Here is a 22,217-nt window from a genome sequence, read left to right on the forward strand (position 1 = left end):
CTAATTTTTGCTATATAACTTTTGCACTGTCCACTTCCTGCCGTAACAAAACAAATTTCCCACATGTGGGACTAATAAAGGTGATCTTATCTTATCTTAGAGGCTGGGGTCTTCCACACCAGATGATGACCCTGACAAAGGCCACAAGCTGAAACGCGTTGGTCAGTTAATAAAGTTGTTCCTCTTTACTTTTAAGTGTTGCTGGAGCCCCTGCGTTGTGAGTTTCTCATCCTCTACATGCACCTTGGAAGTAGGTGAAGTTGTGCCAGAAAATATTTGCTGCGGTCTACCACACCTGGCAAGACCCCAGGTGCAGGCTGTGTAAAGATGCCCCGGAGTCAATCCAGCACATAACAGCAGGGTGCAAGATGCTAGCAGGCAGGGCATACATGGAACACCATAACCAAGTGGCCGGCATAATATACAAGAACATCTCTGTCGAGTATGGCCTGGAAGTCCCGAGGTCAAAATAGAATACAACCCCCCAGGATGGTTGAGAATGATGGAGCTAAAATTCTGTGGGACTTCCAGACACTGATGGACAAACTGGTGATGGTTAACCTCCAATATAGTGGTGGTGGACAAACAGTGGACGATGGCCACAGTGATAGATGTTGATATATCAGGAAGAAGGAGCATGAGAACCTCAAGAAATACCAAAGGCTGAGAGAGGCTCAGGAAGATGTAGAGGGTGAAGGCAAAACTTCTTTCAAGTATGCTAAATTATGAGGCATTTGGTCAATTCGCAAAGCCAAATATAAGCCAAATTTTAATAGATCGTTAACATGACCCCACTCTACATCTCTAAAACATTTTATCTTATAATCCATTTAAAACTTTTCATTTAAAATTAATTCAGACAGGATGAGGATACACAAGTACCCAAAACAAAAACTACCTAAAAACATAACCGCTTTGGCGGTGGTAATAAATTATTTACAGGACTTTATAAACAGAATAAAGGAAATGTCACACGGCAAGAATTAATATCACTGCTTAGCAATCAAGATGTGAACACAGTGTAAATTATTAAAGTCTGTGTGCAGGCATAGTAACCAACCTGGCAACCACACTGTCAACAAAATCAAGGAAAGCACTGCTCGCCAAGAGTAACACCAGCATAACTACAAATGTATATGAAGTGAATCAAGTGACTTTGGACAGAGCTGAGCCAGACCCCCTGCTCTTCGGTTAACTCTATAAAATGCTGTGTTCCCCTCAGGAATCTCATTCCTCATTTACTGCCACTGTTTCCACTCCACGTTAAATACAGAGTATGTTGTTAAGATGAGGAATAAAACCCCTTTTTAATACCTGAATTATATTAAATGTACTTGAAAACACAGTTTCTCCATCAGAAACGTACATGCTGTTTTTTGTTTTGTTTTTGAACAAGTCAGATGGAAATATTTGACTAGCTTTGTGCTTAATTTTCAATAAATTTCAGCAGCGATCAGCCCGAGATATTATATAACACTGAGTACTGCATTGTTTCTCTTTTGTTTTGTTTGAACAAAGCTCAGTAGCAGACATCTACTTAAAAATCTGTGTTTGCAAAGATGCAAAGAGCTGTCATTGGTCAGCACCGGCTTAAATACAGAGAAATCTGCTGCTTTTCTTTAAGGCATAAATAAAAACATTGCCACTTCACAATATTTCTACACATTTGTCTTCTGGGCAGAGATGGGCAGTAATGCGTTACTGTAATCTGATTACTTTTTTAAAGTAACGAGTAAAGTAAGGGATTACTATTGCAAAAATAGTAATTAGATTACCGTTACTTTCCCGTAGGAACGCTGCGTTACTGCGTTACTAAAACCGTGATTTTTTTTGCGAGAATATCTCATGACAGTGACGTAAGCGAGTGCGACGTTTGTGACAACAGCTGTGTGCAGATCAACAATGGATCATATATCGAGTGCAGAGAGAGTATGAGCGTGCAGCGTTTAAAGCGTGGAAGTACTGACCTTACTTTGAGATTGATTCCATAAAAAGTGACAAAAACATTAGTGTCCGTTGTGCGTGCGAACAAAACTTCTTTTTAAAGCGAAAAAAACCCTAAACAAGCACAGAGTAGCTACGACGTAATGGGAAACTCACAGAGAAACTCGCGGATGCACCAGGATAAACCTCCGCCTACCCCACTCCTGCTTTACAGGTGAAAATAGATCAACAGGACCGCTAGTCTTTGACTTTATTTATTTTCTGCTGTGTTTTACTTGCATCTATTTGAAAGACTGAGTGTAAACACAATATTTTATTTTATGTGCTGGAATGTGCAGAAAATAGGTTTAAAGTTTAAAGTTAAACAAATTTCTTCCAGTCAGAGAATGTTGCAGATAATTAAATTTTTGCTTGATGCATAAAGTTAAAAGATTAAAACTAATAAAACAAGTTTTAAAAAGAGACTTTTCCATTTGATTACATTTTGTATGATGGATTATGCAGAAAAAGTAGAATTGTGCTGAAAGATCTATCACTTTATCACCTATTCAGGTTGTAAATCGTGTTTTTAAAAAGCAACTAAGTAACTAAATAATTAATTACTTTTGAAAATAAGTAATCAGTAAAGTAACGGGATTACTTTTTTGGGGAGGTAATCAGTAATTAGTTACTGATTACTTTTTTCAAGTAACTTGACCAACACTGCTTCTGGGTTAAATTAAAGTACATAAGTAATGGAATGTCAAAATGATCCAACATGCTGTAACAATGAAAGAAGAAAGCCGTATCATTGCTGCAAAGTGTCGGTAACAGAATGGAAAACACGGTTCAATCATAGACATGACGTCCGTTTAGTGTTGCAGGGATGTTATCAGCACTAAACTCTGTCAATCTCAATACTCACAGAACACTTAAAAAAATAAAAGTACTGGGTTTGCATGATTTCTTCAGCAAAGTGATGCCATCTCCATTGTACTGTGGTGTCAGTTGAGTACTGTCGTAACTAATGTCACCAGACTGACAGCAGAAATTGACATATTTAAATGTGTCATTTGTCTGGAGCTGTATTGGCTACTAATCAGTAAATGTGCAGACCTTGGCTGTTCCAGTTCAGACTGTCCTCTGCCTTTCTGAGCTGGGCGTCGATGTCGCTGAGCTGGCCCTGAATCAGAGGACGTTCCACATCAAGCACGGAGTGCACCACCTACAGCCAAACAGCAGAGGAAAAAAAGCGAGAGACCTGATTTTCTGCTCCCACTAAGTGAGTACAGAAAAATCATTTAAATATCATTTCTACAAAAAGGCCAAGCACAAGCCCAGAGCGTCAACACGGCATGTCGTCCTCATTATAGTCACTATTTCTGCATTGTTCCATGCTGTCATGACTTAATTGGACTTGAACTTTTGCCTACCTGAAGCACTGGATTTCTACATTTTTAAAAATGTAATCATGTCATTGAGGTGGCTGTAATACGTGTAGTTGAGCTTTGTGTGGCTGAATTAATTACACAACGAAACTGTATACTGTTTCATGGCGCATTGCTGAAACTGCCCTAATGCTTAGTTTTTATTAAAACTGTGAAGGTGTCTTTGATAAATGCAGACTATGTACTAAGCAATTCAGCTAATAAATACATTTCTGAAATAATCCAGCAAAGGCCTGTGTCAGTGTTTTGTGGGATTTTTTCCTGTGTCTTAAGGACGTGACTTTCAGATTCTGTGCATTTGCCAATTCTTTTGTCCTCCCCTTGGCCATGTTTTTAAAAGACACACTGCACACCGTGTCGAGATGTGCCAAAGTTTTTGCTAATAGCTCTTTGGGAATCACCTTGTTGGTGCAAAAACACGACTTTTCCCTGCCAGAGTTTGTTATCTTTGGCATTTATCATAGATTCAGCTAAACCTCAGAACTGTGGCTCACGATGGTAAATAATTCTGTATATTTTTGATAGTGCTAGTCTCCAAAAAGATAAGGACATGTCTAATTGCAATGTGCATGTCACAGAGCTATTCTTCTCCATTCTCTGATAGTGCTCCACCCAGGCACACTGTCCCGAGCTCATAGATTATTTTACTGTGTTAAATAATTTATATGTTAAATAATTTGAGAGGATAACTTCTCAACATATCCAGCCTTGATGACATCATGTCAGCCTTATATTTCTATTCTATTATATATTATATATGCAGTCATAATTTCTATTGTAGTTATTAGCAAGTTATTGTAAATTCTATTCTTTGACGTTGTGCTTGAAAATCATGTTCCTCTAGATGTTTCCTTAAGATTTCTAGCGCCTCCTTCAGCGTCACCTTCAATCATGCAGTTTTTTCTGAGTGACTTTGATGAAGGTCAAATCTGACTGGAAAATTTTGCTGGGGCATTTCTACAAAAGCAAAGCTCATGTGGTAAACAGAGTCGAGTACCTGCTAGCAGTGATTCACGAACAAACAAACCCTGACTTGGTGCCAGGGTTTAGACCAGGGCTGTTGCTGGCAACTAATGTACTGAATATTTATGCTGGAGAAAATTTAAATTATGGGAGGCACTTCAGAGCTGCAAATGTGTGGCATTTTGCTCTGTGCACAGCAGTCACAGACCTTATCAGACTAATCTGCAGTGTCAGGAGACAAGGAAATATACAGCTGTTAACTGTTTAAATTAAAGCAGACGCGCACTGGTTCACCAAGCTGTCGTCTCCTCTTGCCTCCCACCTTACTTGCTTACTTCCTGTCACAGAGCGAGAAGCTATACTGTTTTTTCTATTCTGCTTTCAAGGAGCTTCTTTGTTTCTTTAAAGTGGTCTAGTTCTCTAGGACTCCTGAAGGTGCTAAAAAGCTTTCTTTGGACATGGGCTCCTCAGGCCTGGAAAATGTTCTACAGCACATGACAGGATTCATGTTTGGGGACTGCATTTCAGGTCTTGGAGCTCTTGTCAAAATTGACGGAAGTATAAGGAGGAGAAATAGCTGAGCTAAGCCATATTACACAAAAACTGGACATAACCTATTAAGCCCCCAGCGGTTTTCTGATCTCCACGACTCCTCCCTTTTGTGCCCATCTTTGGGTGCGTGGGTGCTTAAAGTTTTCAGTTTTATTTGTCATATGCAAGTTAGCACAGGGTCAACATTGCAATGAAATGTGTTTGACGAGCAGCAGTCACTCAGCAGCATGATACAGTAGGAGAAAATATAATAAAATATAATAAAATATATAAATATAAAAATAGTAAGGAGCTAAATATTAGACAGACATGGTAAAAGAGAAAAGATGACTAAATATATATGTATCTATAAATATAAATATATGTACACTAGTGATTAAATAAGAAAATCTTGAAAAGAAATATGACGGAGGGCAGATGGGATATTGCACAGGAATGAGCAGCAGAAAATTACAGTATTGCACTTTTAAATATAAATATCACTGACAATAAAGTGAAGTGACCAGTGTAGATTAAACAGAGTACTTGTGAAGCTGCAGGGTAGCTAAAAGGTTAATAGCAATGATGAATCCAAATTTGAGGTTTTTGGTTAGTATCAGAGGTCAGGAGCGAGGTATAACAGAGAGTGTAAAGCACAGTGGTCTTCAAAAATCAGAGCTATTCCTAAAGAAATCACACGAAGGCTTAGAAGAGTTCAGGCTGTGTTGAAGAATAACGGTGGTCACTTTAAAGCTCATCAGAATATATTTATTTTTTTGATTTCCACATCACAGTTTGAAAACTTGCAACCTAATCTGATCCAACCTTATTATATCGGTCCACAGTGAGTTCAAGGTTAGCCACATACTGCCACAGCTGCCCCCTGATGGTGTAGATCTGCACTGCAGTTTCAGGGATGGCTTCAGTCTGTCTTGCCAATAAGTATTTCACCTCTCTAAGCACAGCCGCCAGCTAGGAAGAGATTAAAAAGTACATTAGAAGCACTGAAACATATATCAAGACATTAAAATTGGTCTGATCAGTACAAGCCGATGATAATTTTTTAAAAATTCATGATGTTAGAAAAGATCAAATCACTTTGGCCCATAATTATAACCCATTATATCATTTCAATTAAAAACTGAAATACTGACCACACTAATGAGGAAGATGGAAATAAATTAGCTTGATAATCACCACTCTAATATATCTCATTACAAAAAGCACAACCTGTGGGTTAAAGTTGACTGTGATCAGCTGAGTGTCCGGGTCCCGTTTGATTAACGGCAGGCTGAGGTTGTACTGAGAGCTCTCACCAACAGTCTCTGTCCACGTCTCATACAAGCTGGTGGAATATCTAAAACAGCAAACGCGATGACAATCGAGCAAAAGTTATTACAACAGAAGAACAATTTGCACTTTTACCATCAGAGTATAACATTGTTTCAAATTCCCATTACCAGGGCCAGGTTTTTAATTTAAGGCCACCGGCACAAAAATGTCTCATATCATGGAAATTAACATAAACAGCAAAACAAGAGGCTAAAAGGCGTATGATTGAGCCATTCTCCCATTTCTCCATGGTTGTAAACAGAATGAGAGGCGTGAATCGCTCATCTGCATCAAGCACACAATAAGGATAACGGGAGAAGAGTGAGGAGGGTTAGATGCAGGCGTGCGGGGAGGTAATATGAGGATAAACGCTGATTCATCTGCAAGAGGCAGGGAACAGACAATATGTCAGGGCTCTGTACAGCTATATCAATCTGTAAATAGCTACGATTATGATGAGAACTTCAGTGCGCGCTGTGTGCTCCTTATTGGATTTCAGCTGTGAGCTTCATTTCCTGATAGTGGCACCGCAGACGCAGAGGCAATCAAATGCTTTGGTCATGGTCATAAATCACACTACATTTTGTCTGTGGGGGTAATGAGTGAGGATGCCCATTCTGTTCCTGACTAGAATGTGTATAACGGTGGCATTCATCGGAGGCAACGGTGATGATTATTACAGCATAACAAGGGCTCTAATTTCTGATGGGAGTAAATTGAGGGCAAAGAACTGGTGTTGTTCATCATCTCATTACTGTGGTTGCGGGGACATGAAGTGAAGGAGTGATATTAAGTCTGTGAGGCATAAGGAATGGGCTTCTGCATGGGAATCTGTAAGTGTGTGTGGATTTCATTCGCATACTACCACGCATACACGTGCACATCTACACTTCCGGAGCAATAAGGGCCGACTATTCTTCCACCTTTTCAAACGTTTCCAACCCTGCTGTGATCATTTTTTATCCTTTACTAATTCAAAGTGGAAAAACACAAATTTGGGAACAAACATGTGGCTCTTTAATGAATTTGTTCAAATAATACTTTGATAGACAAATGTTTTTCAATGTATTCTAAGCTAACACACAAATGGGTGGAACCTTTTAGCCTGTTTTGTCTGTTGCTGTACAGTTAACCTTTACTGCGCTCAGTAACTGCCAGAGATGGGCAGTAACGGGTTACTTGTAACATGTTACTGTAATCTGATTACTTTTTTCAAGTAACGAGTAAAGTAAGGGATTACTATCGCAAAAACGGTAATTAGATTACCGTTACTTTCCCGTAGGAACGCTGCGTTACTGAGTTACTAAAACCGTGATTTTTTGCGAGAATGTCTCATGACAGTGACGTAAGCGAGAGCGACGTTCGTGACAACAGCTGTGTGCAGATCAACAATGGATCATATATCGAGTGCGGGAGAGAGTATGAGCGTGCAGCGTTTAAAGCGTGGAAGTACTGACCTTACTTTGAGTTTGATTCTGTAAAAAGTGACAAAAACATTAGTGTCCGTTGTGCGTGGGAAGAAAACTTCTTTTTACAGCGAAAAAACCCCCTAAACAAGCACCGAGTGCGCAACGACGTAATGGGAAATTCACAGAGAAACTCGCGGATTCTTCCACTGACCGCTGCGGCACACCTGCACCAGGGTAAACCTCCGCCTACCCTACTCCTGATTTACAGGTGAAAATAGAGCAACAGGACCGCTAGTCTTTGACTTTATTTATTTTCTGCTGTGTTTTACTTGCATCTATTTGAAAGACTGAGTGTAAACACACAAAAAAATATTTTATTTTATGTGCTGGAATGTGCAGAAAATAGGTTTACATGTTAAACAAATTTCTTCAAGTCAGAGAATGTTGCATATAATTTAATTTTTACTTGATGCATAAAGTTAAAAGATTAAAACTAATAAAACAAGTTTTAAAAAGAGACTTTTCCATTTGATTACATTTTGTATGATGAATTATGCAGAAAAAGTAGAATTGGGCTGAAAGATCTATCACTTTATCACCTATTCAGGTTGTAAATCGTGTTTTTAAAAAGTAACTAAGTAACTAAGTAATTAATTACTTTTGAAAATAAGTAATCAGTAAAGTAACGGGATTACTTTTTTGGGGAAGTAATCAGTAATTAGTTACTGATTACTTTTTTCAAGTAACTTGACCGACACTGGTAACTGCTGCTTACAATGCCCAACAGTAAACAGAAAGAGGATCCTTTATGGTGGCCCACCTTCATATAGCAGGCTAAAGCTCCCTGATTCAAAGATACTGGAGCCATAGGCACTATCTGCAGACTATCTTAACAACCATGTAGCAGCAGAATTCCAATCTATGTACTCTACATAAATACTTAGGAAGTACATTACTAAACGTGCAGCACGGTGGCAAGGTGGTTAGCACTGTTGCCGCACAGCAAGAAGGTCCTGAGTTCCTGCATGTTCTCCCCGTGTTTGTGTGGGTTCCCTCCGGGTACTCCGGCTTCCTCCCACCGTCCAAAGACATGCAGCTTGTGGGGATAGGTTAATTGGATAATCCAAATTGCCACTAGGTGTGAATGTGTGAGTGAATGTGAGTGTGAATGGTTGTCTGTCCCTGTGTGTTGGCCCTGCGACAGACTGGCGACCTGTCCATGGAGTACCCCGCCTCTCGCCCTATGACAGCTGGGATAGGCTCCAGCGCCCCCCGCGACCCTGAAAAGGATAAGCGGAAGCTGATGGATGGATGGATGGATTACTAAACGCATGGAGGGGCTCTGATGAAACGATGGACAATACATAGTGGATCGACCATAGATGATGAAAAAACGGATGGGAAAGCGTCACTATAAAGATGGAAGTCTTCGTAAGTACAATACACCAAACCTCTGAAAAAAGATGTGAACATAATTGTTAAAGAAAATATTTGACTTCACTAAAATAAAAATAAAAACTCAACTTTTGAAAAAAAAAGGTTAAAATTTTAGTTTTAGCATCTGTCAGTTTTAATGTATATTAACTTATTAACAACATAGGGTGCAGTTCACTAACATGTTAGTTGTGTTAATTTTAAAAGAAGCTAATGCTGCTTTGCTGCATAATGAAACCTTTTTGTGGCACACTGAGTTGTCACAGCAGTAAATTTAATTAAAAGCAAACTGAGAATCATGATGACTCAGTTCCACTGAGTTAGTATGCAAAAGAAGTCACTCTTTAATATTAATCACACTAATGCTACTGCAGCATATCCAAACGTCTGCTGTGGAAAATGTTCATGAATACAGGTTTAAAGGTCCTGTAAGCCGACACAGGTGCTTTCAATTATCCTGCATAATTAGACCTCACTTACTCACTTGCACTTACAGCACTGGGCAAAAATCTTGAGCCACCCCTCATTTCTTTACATCTAACAAGCATTCCTAACAAAATGTTAGGAAAACTGAAAATAGGTGCAGCAATGGGTAAACATATATGGAAATACGGCACATAAGGGAGAAACTGGGTCTGTAAAATTCGAACAACCTTGAAAGTTCATAATTGGTATGACTATCTTTATCCTTCAACACAACCCGAACTCAAGCTTTCGCGTAATTAATTTCTTGTAAAGAAAGCTTTACAAACTTTCTTGTAATTATTTAAGTAGTCTTCAGAAATAGTTTCTAGGCTTCTTGAAGGACCTTCCAAAGCTCTTCTTTTGATGTTGGCTGACTTTTGCTGCCTCAGTAATGTTGAAGTTCAGGCTCACGATGTTTCATTGTGTCTTTTTCTATCTAAGTATGCTTTTACTGTATTCTCACTGTGTTTGCAATCATTGTCATGCAATGAAGCCATTCCCAACCCCCGTTGGGGTTAACGTACCGCTGATTTTCAGATGGTATTGGATCAAAGTCTGATTGTTTTATTTGATTGTAGTGTGTTCACAATTTCATCAGTTTTGATAAGAACCACCCGAGCAGCTGATATGCAGCCCCAAACCATGACAGAGTCGCCGCACTCACTGCTGAAAGTCTCCTCTGACCTCCTACTGACAAAGATTTAAAACAAAAATGTGAATTTATTACTCCATAAGAGCTGCTCCCACTGATTTTTAAACCAGTCCTTCATCATGTTGTACTTTCTTATTAAGAACGGTTTCTTGACAGCCACCTTTCCACTATGACCATTTCTGATGAGGTTTTGGGAAAAGGTGGATGGATCAAATGAAGGTCAAGATTCATCTCTTCTGGATTTTCCCTCCTATTTCTTGAGGACATGACTTTCCTCTATCAGATGCTGCACGTAGCTTCTTCTTCTTTTGTCCTCCACTTTCACCATTTCACTTTCCTCAAACTTATCATTTTTTGTAGATTCAGCTAAAGAAATGGGATTTTGTGTGTTATTGTGATAGGCTGTTATTAACAAAGTGTCTAATGATTTACACTCATGCACTGATCTAGTAGATTGCAGTCTAACAAATCCTGCAATAAATGCTCCCTTCATGAAAACTTCAATGTGTTAATCTGTTCAAGACAAGTCTTTTGCTCAAATTTGTTATGTTAAAGTGTTAAAGTGTATCAGGTAGATAAAATAACAGGAAATTAAATAGAAATTTAGAGTAACACAATCCAATTCAACTGCATTAGCTACGCTAACTAACCTGGCAACAGTAAAACGAGTGAAAACATGTTGATGGTTTGCAATTATTATTATCTTTTTTATCTCTGTGATGTTTCTTTGACTCGTGTAGCTCAGTTTGATTCCATCCAAACAGCATTTCCTGCCGGGTACCAGGTGGATGTTGGGAGCCTGAAACCCTGGGACCCTGATCTCGGCTTGCAATGGGGTGTCCGTCCTCTAGGGCAGCGTTCCCCAACCTTTTTAGCGCCACGGACCGGTTTATGCCCGACAATGTTTTCATGGACCGGCCTTTAAGGTGTCGCGGAGAAATACAACAAAATAAAACTAGTACCGGTACCGAAAAAAAGAAGATTTATTCATAACACACGTGAAAAGACCCAGAAAAACCGAGTTAGCGATAAAAACTATAAAATAACGCTGAAAACCGATAAAAACCCTGAAAACTTTACATTTCACACCTGAGCCTCAACTCTCGCGGCCCGGTACCAAACGACTCACGGACCGGTACCGGTCCGAGGCCCGGGGGTTGGGAACCGCTGCTCTAGGGGATCAACTGCCCGTTGCCTTGGACATGGGCGCTCCATCTAGGACCTCTCTCTGAGATGTGTGGCTTTAGGTCTTGAGTTAGCTCTCTGCCTGCCTTTAACTCCTGGGAGGGTCCTTCCAACCCTCATTTTAAAGTACATTTTGTGACAAAGACACAAATGCACTCACACTCTCTCAGTTTCTCTCACACTCCCTCACACACCACAAGAAGATTGTCAGCTTATGTACCTGTGCATTTTCGAATGCCTGTTGTATGTTTGTTTTTTCTTACAGGTGTGGCAGTTGGCAATACATTGTGCATTACTATTTGTAATTCCCTTATCCAGGCAGAAAAGCCTCAGACATTGTCATACTATAGACCACATATGTAGTGTAGTAAGTGAAATAACATGAATAGAAATAAAGACATAAACAGATAAACCCGGAACAAGAGGAAAAGCGAAATGTGTTTGGCACAACGGTGTATTTAAATCATAATTCTGATTGCGAAATCTGCCAGAACACAGGACAGGATTAAAAGGAAACAAGCCCCCCCTCCCAAAAAAACCAAAAAAACAAAAACAAAAAACAAACAAACAAAAAAGCCCAACATATCCTTCCCAATGGGATGCTTTATCTTGCAGGGTTTGATGTTGGATGCGGTCTATAAGGCCATTTCTCACTTGGCATCAGTAAGCAGTGACAGGGCATATGGGATTATGGGAGTCCTGCAAAATAATCTGCAGAGCAGCGCCACAGTAATGAGAACATAAATCATGCCCAGAGCTGCATGTCTACATGTTATTCCACAGGGGCTGCTTCATAAATTTTCTACACTCAACTAACAAAATCACAAATGCTGGGTTTAAGAAAGGTTGGCATGAAATTACAGGGAAACATTTACATTTCAAAGACTAAAGCTAATATTTAATATCTGCCTTTATAGTATTATTATGCACTCCAATAAAACGGTGTCACATTCTTTCACTGTCTATTCTGTTTAATCTTCCTTTCTGTTCTTTTATTCAGTAATACATACATCTCAGCATGATGACACTCAGTGTAACACGCTGAGATAAGTGCGGCACACACCTGTCCAGCAGTTGCATCATCTCCTCATACTTCTGGATGACCCTGGCTCCTTCTGCAGTCTCCAAGCACCTGCAGAGAAGATGAAACTTTACAAGCCATGCAAAGGGTAGAGCCAATATCTTTCCAGGGTCCAATATTCTAAAGCCTCGTTTTTATGAGGCCTCTAAAACTGCTCACAGAGTGATTAATTCACACTGAGACCACTGCAAATGCACGGCCACATCAACTTTCATTTTTTAATCTGCTTTATTTGAGGTGAGACTCACGGATAGGCGAGGTGTCTGAATTTGAAGAAGGGGGTCTGGATGCGCTGCTCCACCTCCTGGGCCCATCTCAGCCCTCCAGCTACTGCTGGCATATTCTTATTCACTGGAGCTGAACCTGAGGAGGTCAAACATCATCACATAGAATTACACAGATAGACGGTTTTATGCAAAGTTTGAGCACCCTTAGGCAAATTACATATTTTGGTCATTTATGAAGAAGTAAATAAACACAGCCGCTGCAGCAAACACACATTAAAATGAGCTTTTTGAACTGTGAATTAAATGTTAATTCACAGTTTCTTTTTATTTCATGGAGGGACGAAGAGCAACTGTGACATGTGCCAAACTCACGGTACACTGCCAAGTCACTACTACCTTTTGGCAGCTTTTTAGCACCAAAATCATTCTCATCCACTGCTCCTCACAGATGACTTCAAGTTTATACAAGCTCAAGACCGTTATAGGCCACCTGAATACATAAATGAGTTTCATTCAGTTTTATTAGTTATCTCTGATTATAGTAAGTGTTTAAAGGTGAACCTTAGACAGTGATGGGAAGGTTACTTTTAAAATGTATTCCATTACAGATTACAGAATACATGCCCCAAAATGTATTCTGTAACGTATTCCGTTACGTTACCCAATGAGAGTAACGTATTCTGAATACTTTGGATTACTTAATATATTATCATGCTGTTTACAACTACATGAATGTACTATTGCTGTGATTTATTACTGTTACTGAAGGTCCGCGGCTCCGAACCGTAGTAAAGGGACCTCTGGCTAATACGGTGGGTTCTGTGTCGGCTCGTAGCCGAAAACTAGCTTTACTTTGTTGTGTGGGTCAACTTTGCTTGCGAGAAACAGAGAGAGGCGTTGAAAGGCTGCTCCAACAGAACTTATTGTTTCGGAGGAAAACACGAACACGGTGTACAGTCGAGTCTTAATAGCTTACTTACAACTGGGCTCGTCAGGCACTCTTCTTGGCTGCAGTGGTTATTATTATATTTACATGCTTCCAGCTCCCGTTTTTGCTCGATGACAGCTCGTACTTTTCCTTTTTCTCCCTCCCTCGCTCACAGACACATAACGGGTATGGCAGTCCATTCTCCCTGCAGCACGGACTACACTGCCCATGATGCTACATTCTTTAGAGCTATACCTGTAGCATTCTGCCTATTAGCTTAGCATAACAACAACAAAAAGGCCTCTCTCACCCAGGAAACACGCAGAGAGAGAGCGTCACCCTGTAACCATGGCAACCGTAACGCTGCCACCTGGAACAACAGAACGTAGCTGTCAAACAAAACCCAAACAGTCCTGACCCGCCACAATATGAAACAGGGAAGTACCGCCGTGTAATCCATTTATTTCAACAAAGTAACTGTATTCTAAATACCACCTTTTTAAACGGTAACTGTAACGGAATACAGTTACTCATATTTTGTATTTTAAATACGTAACGGCGGTACATGTATTCCGTTACTCCCCAACACTGACCTTAGATTACCTATATTTTTACACTCATCCCTGCATGTTGATGGCTCAATTACCTCAGCAAGTACCAGCAACTGGATATACATGTACATGATTAGGCTTCATCAGTGGAAATCCTGAGCACAAGAACACAGCTACATGTGTGATTAAAATCTGCAAACTAACTTCAAGGACACATCAAAAGTTTTTCTTTTAGGAAGTAACTGATGCTGGTAAAAGAGAGAGCACATTTCTCCTACATTGGCTTCCTGTTAAATCCAGAGTTGAAATCAAAATCCTGCTCCTCACATACAAGGTCTTAAATAATCAGGCCCCATCTTATCTTAATGACCTTGTAGTACCATATCACCCTATTAGAGCACTTCGCTCTCGCTCTGCAGGCCTACTTGTTGTTCCTAGAGTATTTAAAAGTAGAATGGGAGGCAGAGCCTTCAGTTTTCAGGCCCCTCTTCTGTGGAACCAGCTTCCAGTTTGGATTCGGGAGACAGACACTATCTCTACTTTTAAGATTAGGCTTAAAACTTTCCTTTTTGCTAAAGCATATAGTTAGGGCTGGACCAGGTGACCCTGAATCCTCCCTTAGTTATGCTGCAATAGACGTAGGCTGCCGGGGGAGTCCTGTGATGCATTGAGTATTTCTTCTTCACTCACTATGTATTAACAGACCTCTCTGCATTGAATCATATCTGTTATTAACCTCTGTCTCTCTTCCACGGCATGTCTTTATCCTGTCTTCCTTCTCTCACCCCAACCAGTCAGGGCAGACAGCCGCCCCTGCCTGAGCCTGGTTCTGCCGGTTTCCTTCTGTTAAAAGGGAGTTTTTCTTTCCCACTGTCGCCAAAGTGCTGGGCTTTTTTTAAATGATTATTGTAGGGTCTACCTTACAATATAAAGCGCCTTGAGGCGACTGTTGTTGTGATTTGGCGCTGTATAAATAAAACTGAATTGGTACTTTGCATCATTACCACAAGCCTGTCCCATTTCGATTTCAAGATTTCTGCATAGAGATTTTACAGATAGCTTTTTAGTTCAATCCATTTTTTCCTTTCTCTAACCCAGCCACAGACGGTCAACAAACCAGAGTACCCTTACCGCCGGTCCCAACCTCACCTCCTTTTATTTCCGCTAACACATGATTTTGAACTTAATCAGTAATTTTGGACCTGATCACCAGTCTGGCTAATCCAGACGTTGCTTTGCAGACATCAGATCTTGAGTTTTGGGCTATGATATAACCTATTTGCACATCACCAAAGCTCATTCCAGACAGCAAAAATTCCAAGGTTGAACTGTGAAATTGTTTGTTTTACCAACAACAACAACAAAAAATGTACTAAATATGTAATTTTCAAAATTCAGAGGAAAGCTGAACTACAAAGGCACATAACTGAGCAACGACCACCCAATAATGTGAGATCCCCTCATGTCCTCGTCGTATAGTTTCCATATGCTAGATTTGTCAGTAAACTATAATCTATCAAGATTATCTTTAAAGTGCTATTTTCAAAAGACTGCCGTTTCCTCATGACCTCATATCAGCAGCTGGGAGGAGCTACACTGGGGATTACATGATGAACAATTACAGGGTGATTCAGCTGCCCTAATTAAGCTCAGCATGTACACACCCACACACAGGAAAATCAACTGTGTGGGTGGACTATGGGTGTGTGGGGGTTTTAAGCAAATTTCCAAAGAGCTTGGTCGTTTCAATTAAGAAGTTTTTAAATCGAGAACACTCCACGTTTAATTCCTTTAGAAACTTTGACAACATCCTTGAGGGGCTGTAATGGATCTCACTCTTCACTGATCTCAACCTTTTTTCCACCCCGAGCAAAAGCAGTTTTATGAAGTTTTTCAACAGGGAAAGACACGTTCCCCTTGAGACTCAAATTTAAAGGGTGTTCACAGCTAAACTACAAAATGAAGTATATTGAGGTGTATAAATGCACCTTAAATGTAGAGTTATCATGGACACCAACATTAACTGCTGACTGTGTCTTTCTTTGCAAGTTTGTGAGACTAAAAAGTGGCATATTTTTTAAATAAACGCCATCATACTGTTGTTTATAATTAGACTTTTGTGAAATAAAGACTTTGTCGTGAATCTCACCCCACTCCTCAGCAGCTTGAATGTGTTTGTTGTAGAGAATTTTACAGCAGTCCAGCTCCTTGTCAAACATAGACACAAGCAAAGGGTATTTGTCCAGAGCATCTGTAGCCACTAGCGGGCGCTCCAGCAGGCTGCCAAACATGTCCAGGACCTGCAGACAACAGACATGTCAAAGGGCTTAATGACTATGCCTGTTTCCCAATTTAGGGTCTGCAGCCTTAAAGTACGCTGCCTCAACGATCCTCAAGGGCCGCGTACTCAAAGACCGCTAAGGCCGGAAGTGCGAGGCTTGTGAAATGGGACGGTCTAGCCTCCGATGCGCTGCCCAGGTTGCCTAGCAACCATGATACTAACAGTTGGAAACCTTTCATACGGCTTTGTTTGACAGAAATGAAGGAGAAAATCTTTTGTTCATTTGTTTGTTTGTTTCTACATGAGCTTTGATCATTCTCTGATTAAGCTCAGCTATTGAACGGCGTATATTTTAAAGTAAAGGCTTTAAAACCAAGTTAGTACAAACGTCACTAATGTCACATGACTTTGCCGACATGTGGTTTAATGTTCTTCGTTATTAAACATTTGCACATAAATAAGTGACATAATATTCAGTACTTACTTAAAGTTTACTCTTCGCCCCTCATCCGCCGTTTTTTTTCGGCAAAATTATCCACACCCACCGCCGCGCTATGCATTCTGGGATATGTTGGGCCACGAAGTCTACACCGCCACGTCCTTAAAATTCAGGGAAATGAAGGACGCATTTGAGGGCCGCATTTCGAGCAGCCTTCGAATTGGGACAGCCTTTGTCGCATCGCGGTGACGTAATCGGCCTTAAAATGCGGCCTTTAAGGCTGCAGACCTTGAATTGGGACACAGCTGCTGTGTCCCAATTCAGGGTCTGCACGCTTGAAGTACGCATTTTAAGTGCGGTTACGTCACCGCCACGCGACGACGGCTGTCCCAATTCGAAGTGTACTTCAAATGCATACTCCAAATGCGCCGTCGATTTCCCCAAATATCAAGCGTGGTCCCCCGGTGCACGCTTCGTGGTGCCATATATCCCACAATTCATAGCGCGGCGGTGGGTGTGGATAATTTTGCCGCAAAATACGGCAGAAGGGAGCGGCCGAAAAGTGAACTGTCAAAAGTAAGTACTGAATATGACGTCACTTATTCATGTGCGAATGTTTAATAACGAAGAACATTAAAACATTGCTGTTGGCCACATGTCGGCAAAGTTGTGTGACATTAGTGATGTTTGTACTTTCAGCATTAACTTGGTTTTAAAGCCTCTACTTCTAAATATACATATAGTCGACCTTAATCTTACAGAGAATCTGATGATTTTATGGATAATTAAAGTCAGTCATATATCCACAAACACAACAAGCTGACAGTCAGTGATATAGATTATACATATATATATATATATATATATATATATATATATATATATATATATATATATATATATATATATATATATATATATCATAATAATCTGACAATACTATAATATTGGCCATATTATATTTACATTACCATAGTGAGATGACTTTAGTCTCATGAACAACATTAACTAATTATTATTTACTAGCTAATCTTAAATAACTGTTCAGTACAGAAATGAAGCCCAACAGTCATGTTTTACAGTCCTGTGGTCTCAGCCTCAGATACTCAACTAATCAAAGTGATGTCATGACAAAAATGATTGACCAACAAAACAATTTTCTCCTTCATTTCCGTCAAACAAAGCTGTATGTAGCGTGTCTCGCGGTTAGTATCATGGTTGCTAGGCAACCTGAACAGCGCGACGAAGCATATACCGTCCCATTTCACAAGCCTCTCACTTCCGCACTTCTCGTACTTATAGTACGCACCGTACGTAGTACGCGTAGTGTGCGTACTTCAAGCGTGCATACCCCGAATTGGGACACAGCAAGCGTGTGTGTGTGTGCACGTGTGTGAGTTTGGGCGGGTGGGTGTATGCATGTGTGTGTGTCTGAGAAAAAGATCCCAGACCTTAAAGGCATGCTCCAGACCACAGGCGTCATCAAAGGCCTGACAGAAGATAGCTCCGAGTCTTCGGTCTATGTCATCCACCTTCAGTTTAAACTGCCTCACGTCTTCTTCAAACTCCTGCAGAGGAAATAGCTCAGCTACACCAACAGCCGAAATACCAAACAGCAGTGTGATGTAATGCAAAGCCAGCAAAGCATATTCCTTTTGACAATTCACTGACTCAAAGCCATTCAACAATTTGCGTTTCGAGATATTCGAGTTAAGTCAATTTAGATTTGCTTATAGGTCTCAAAAACCTTGGATAAGCAAACAGATGGCATTTACAAATAAAATACTTTATTGGCAGAAAAGCAATTTGCTCCACCGATGCTGGGCGACCGCACTGCTGTGCTGTTAGCCAGGATAAGAAGAAGGTATAAAAGCTCTGCTGGGCCTGTAGCCTTTCATATTTCATAAAGCCCTTTTAAAAGGAATTCACCTTGACAATGCTCAGTAAAATAAGAGAAGCAGGCAAGTGAACTAGAGCCCCATATATCCTATGATCATAATCTTTCATACCATGTTGTTTACATCCAAGCAGTCATAGGGCTTCTCTGTGAAGAACTTATACGTGTCAGTAAATTCCTGCTGGAGCTGTTGGACTTGCTGGCCGAGGGCTCGACCTCGGATGCCTCCAATCTCCAGTTTCTCAAGCTTCAGCAGGTCGACAGCTGTTAACAAGATATCCTGCAGAGAAGGCAAGCTCCAGTCAACTGTCATACCAAAAAGGCTGGCATTTCTCCAAGAGGTGCTGAGAACGTATTTCCATTCTCACCTTAATGATTTTGACTCTGTTAACAAAGCGGTCAAGTCTGGAGAAAATCAAAAGAGGGGAAAAGTCCCAGGGCCTAACCAAGCTCCCGTTCTTCTGGTACTGCCTCAGATTGGCCCGCCGGTCCTCATAGGTGCTCTTGAAGAGAATCAGGACCTCCAGGGTGGTCTGTATTTTCTGGAGAGTCTCAGAAACCTCTCCTCTCAGAATATCTTCTGGTACTAGATAGATGCGGGCCTGATAAAGGAGAAACAAGAATGATCTTTTTTTAAAAATAAGATTAAAAAATATGTGATGGGTAATTAGCGTTTGTGTTTAGTGGCATCAGTGGTTTTGTTTAATAGGCGAGTACGGGGAGTGCAACTTCCTGCAAACGGAGGAATCCAGATGGACCATCAAACAGTTATGAATAAATATACATGTTTATCAACCAATAGTTTAAATATATATATTAAACCACCAGTTGCCATTGAAAGCATTAATTAAAGAACTGCAATGTACTGTCGTGGAAATGCATCTACATATGCACAGAGCATCTGAGGACACAAACACAGAGACCCTTTTATAGAGCTGAGGATACTCAGATCTACAATTCCAAAGAAAACTACAGCACTTCAAACCTTTTCTTTCCTCAAAGGCATTAGATAAACATTTCTCAGCTGCAAGATGTGCTCAGAATTCGTGTGCCTATCACGGTAAATGGAGCATCAGGAGAGAAGAGCTTCTCTAAGTTGAAACAAATCGTCAGCTATCTGAGCACATCACATTCTCGGGGCAGACTGTGCAGACCTGCTGTTCTATCCATTGAAAAGGATGCTGCATCTAAGATGAATTACACAGCTCTTACTGCTGAGTTTGCTGCAAAGAAAGCAAGAAAAGTGACTTTCCTGCATTTTATGTGATATCGACCCTTTCATCTAACTCTGAGAAGAAAGCAAATAAGCCCCGCAATGTTAGTCCATTAAATAATAGTGTATTTTCACCAAATCTTGAAAATCTGGGTTGTTTAATGGCCAAATTTCACTACTGAGCTTTAATATTATATCATTATATGGTGAATATCGTTTCAGGTGGTGATAAGAAAAATATGAAACAGCAAACAAGAAGATGGCCCAGACAGAAGCACTGGTTGGTCTCTGGGATCTAGGCCAAGTTTGAAACTGCCATGTGCAGTGTGGGCACTTAAATGCCATGGGACACAGTGGCAATCTAAAGACAGCCTACAGCTCAGTGTTTCCCAATGCACAGCCCAGCAGGTAAACGCTGGTGGCTGCCAGGTCTTTCCTGGGAAGGAGTTTCTGGTACATTATATACTTTTGGCTGCAAAAACAGCGACTTGCTTCCAATAAACTTAACACAATAAAACAGAACAGTTTGAGAGCATGAACTTTCATGGCTGAGCAGACAAAGAAAAAAGTTCCACCTACAGACAGAAAAAAAAACTCTAAGAAGAAAATCACCCACCCACTTCGCGGTGACAGGTGATCCCTGAAAGCGCAGTTCAGAAACACTGCAGTATGACTACTTAGCAACAACGACTGCCCAACTGTAACCTAGCTGTAATGCACATTCACTTGCCTGTCTATAGGGGATAGTGTGACACGGTTTTGTTTGATTGTTAAGGTTTCTTTCTAATATTGTGTTTACCTGGTGATATAAAGTGCCTCGAGGCAAAAGTTGCTGTGAATTGGCATTATAGAAATAAAACTTGAATTTAAACTGAACCGAATTGAATTGTGAAGACAAAAAGTCATTTCAACAAAATATACAGACGAAGAGCAGAAACTGCAGCTGACCTGCTGCATGAGGAGGTTACATGTCTCCTGCAGGAGAACAATCAGCCGTGCTGGAGTGTTGTAGTATCTTGAGTTTGCCCACACCAGACATACTGTGTGCATTAAAGGGCCGATTAGACCCTTGACAGCAGGAATCTCCACATTCTCCATGTCAGTAAACAGAGGCTGCAGGGGTCTCAGGTAGGTGCAGGTGTCTTCTGCCTCCTCGAGAGCTGCAAATGAAGATGTGATCAAAGTCAATTTGACCACAAGTAAAAAGATAAAGCATCTTGTTCTTTGGGCCTTAAAGAACAAAAACATATTGCATCTCAGAAAGCAAACTTTATTAAGTTTATTGTCTGTTGTTAGATTACCTGCAAGGACATCCTGCTGCATGTTCATAAAAGCAGCATGGTAGCAGCTCTCCACAGCCTCCAACAACGCTGCCATCTTATTCACCTTGCATGATTTTAACTGGGAGTGGATGCACTTAAAATCTGCATATCTTAAAGAAAAACAAGGGAAGTTTATGGATCTATTTAACTGCAGCTTCCCAGGGGCCTGAATCACTTCTGAAAGACTGCAAAGAATGACTCAGGAAGTGTAAAACTGTTCTTAAAAACCTGGAAGCATTGCCTGGTCAGCTGTGTTAACAGAAGGTTACTGCAACAGCAACCGCAGCAGAGGTGAGGAAGAAAAATCACAGAAAAGAAACTATTATTACAAGTGAACGGTAAAAATCTGATTAGCCCAACACAACCAAAATGTTTTACTAATTTATGCCTCGAATGTTGGGCAAATCTTACCTGAGAAATGCCGATTATAAAAACCATTCTGGACCATTTGGAAACCAGACATTAGCAAAACCTGGTTCACTGCACATTTATATGCTAATGTCAATCACCTTCAGCATTCCAGGCTTTATAATTTATTCCACATTTACTGGGACCATAATTTATAAAATATACATTATAAAATATTCGAATTACAGACCGAGACCAGAGATTTTTACATAGATTGGAACTGAAGGAACAAATCAAAACATTTTCTCATATATTTTCCTTAAAGATTCTTTAAAAAGCCAAAGGGGTTGCACCATCAAAAAGAAATGCAGATTCTCTGTTCTTCTTTCTTTTTCATTTGTATTACTGTAGAGTCTTTACCTTACAATATAAAGCGCCTTGGGGCAACTATTGTTGTGATTTGGTGCTACATAAATAAATAAAATGAATTCAATTAACGCAGGGTCAACGTTAATTTTGTAGCTACAGACTGCACAATATGAACTACCATATTCAATTCAATTCAATTTTATTTATATAGCGCCAAAT

General features: G+C 40.2%; 1 protein-coding gene across 1 annotated transcript in view; it reads right to left on the minus strand.

Annotated features, from left to right (window-relative positions):
* dnah9 (dynein, axonemal, heavy chain 9) overlaps nucleotides 1-22,217 on the minus strand; it is a 206,207-nt gene that overhangs the window by 181,757 nt on the left and 2,233 nt on the right. Inside the window, exons 4-14 of the mRNA XM_087845253.1 lie at nucleotides 21,261-21,391; nucleotides 20,908-21,119; nucleotides 19,115-19,348; nucleotides 18,859-19,026; nucleotides 18,301-18,417; nucleotides 16,279-16,429; nucleotides 12,672-12,786; nucleotides 12,406-12,474; nucleotides 6,096-6,222; nucleotides 5,691-5,837; nucleotides 3,040-3,148 (exon numbers count right to left, since the gene is read on the minus strand). Of these exons, the coding sequence (XP_087701379.1) occupies nucleotides 3,040-3,148; nucleotides 5,691-5,837; nucleotides 6,096-6,222; nucleotides 12,406-12,474; nucleotides 12,672-12,786; nucleotides 16,279-16,429; nucleotides 18,301-18,417; nucleotides 18,859-19,026; nucleotides 19,115-19,348; nucleotides 20,908-21,119; nucleotides 21,261-21,391 (1,580 nt within the window). The remainder of the gene's footprint in view (nucleotides 1-3,039; nucleotides 3,149-5,690; nucleotides 5,838-6,095; nucleotides 6,223-12,405; nucleotides 12,475-12,671; nucleotides 12,787-16,278; nucleotides 16,430-18,300; nucleotides 18,418-18,858; nucleotides 19,027-19,114; nucleotides 19,349-20,907; nucleotides 21,120-21,260; nucleotides 21,392-22,217) is intronic.

The sequence above is a fragment of the Neolamprologus brichardi genome, chromosome 8 (genome assembly GCF_056152115.1).
Source record: "Neolamprologus brichardi isolate AB-2024 chromosome 8, ASM5615211v1, whole genome shotgun sequence".
Taxonomy (NCBI): Eukaryota; Metazoa; Chordata; class Actinopteri; order Cichliformes; family Cichlidae; genus Neolamprologus; species Neolamprologus brichardi.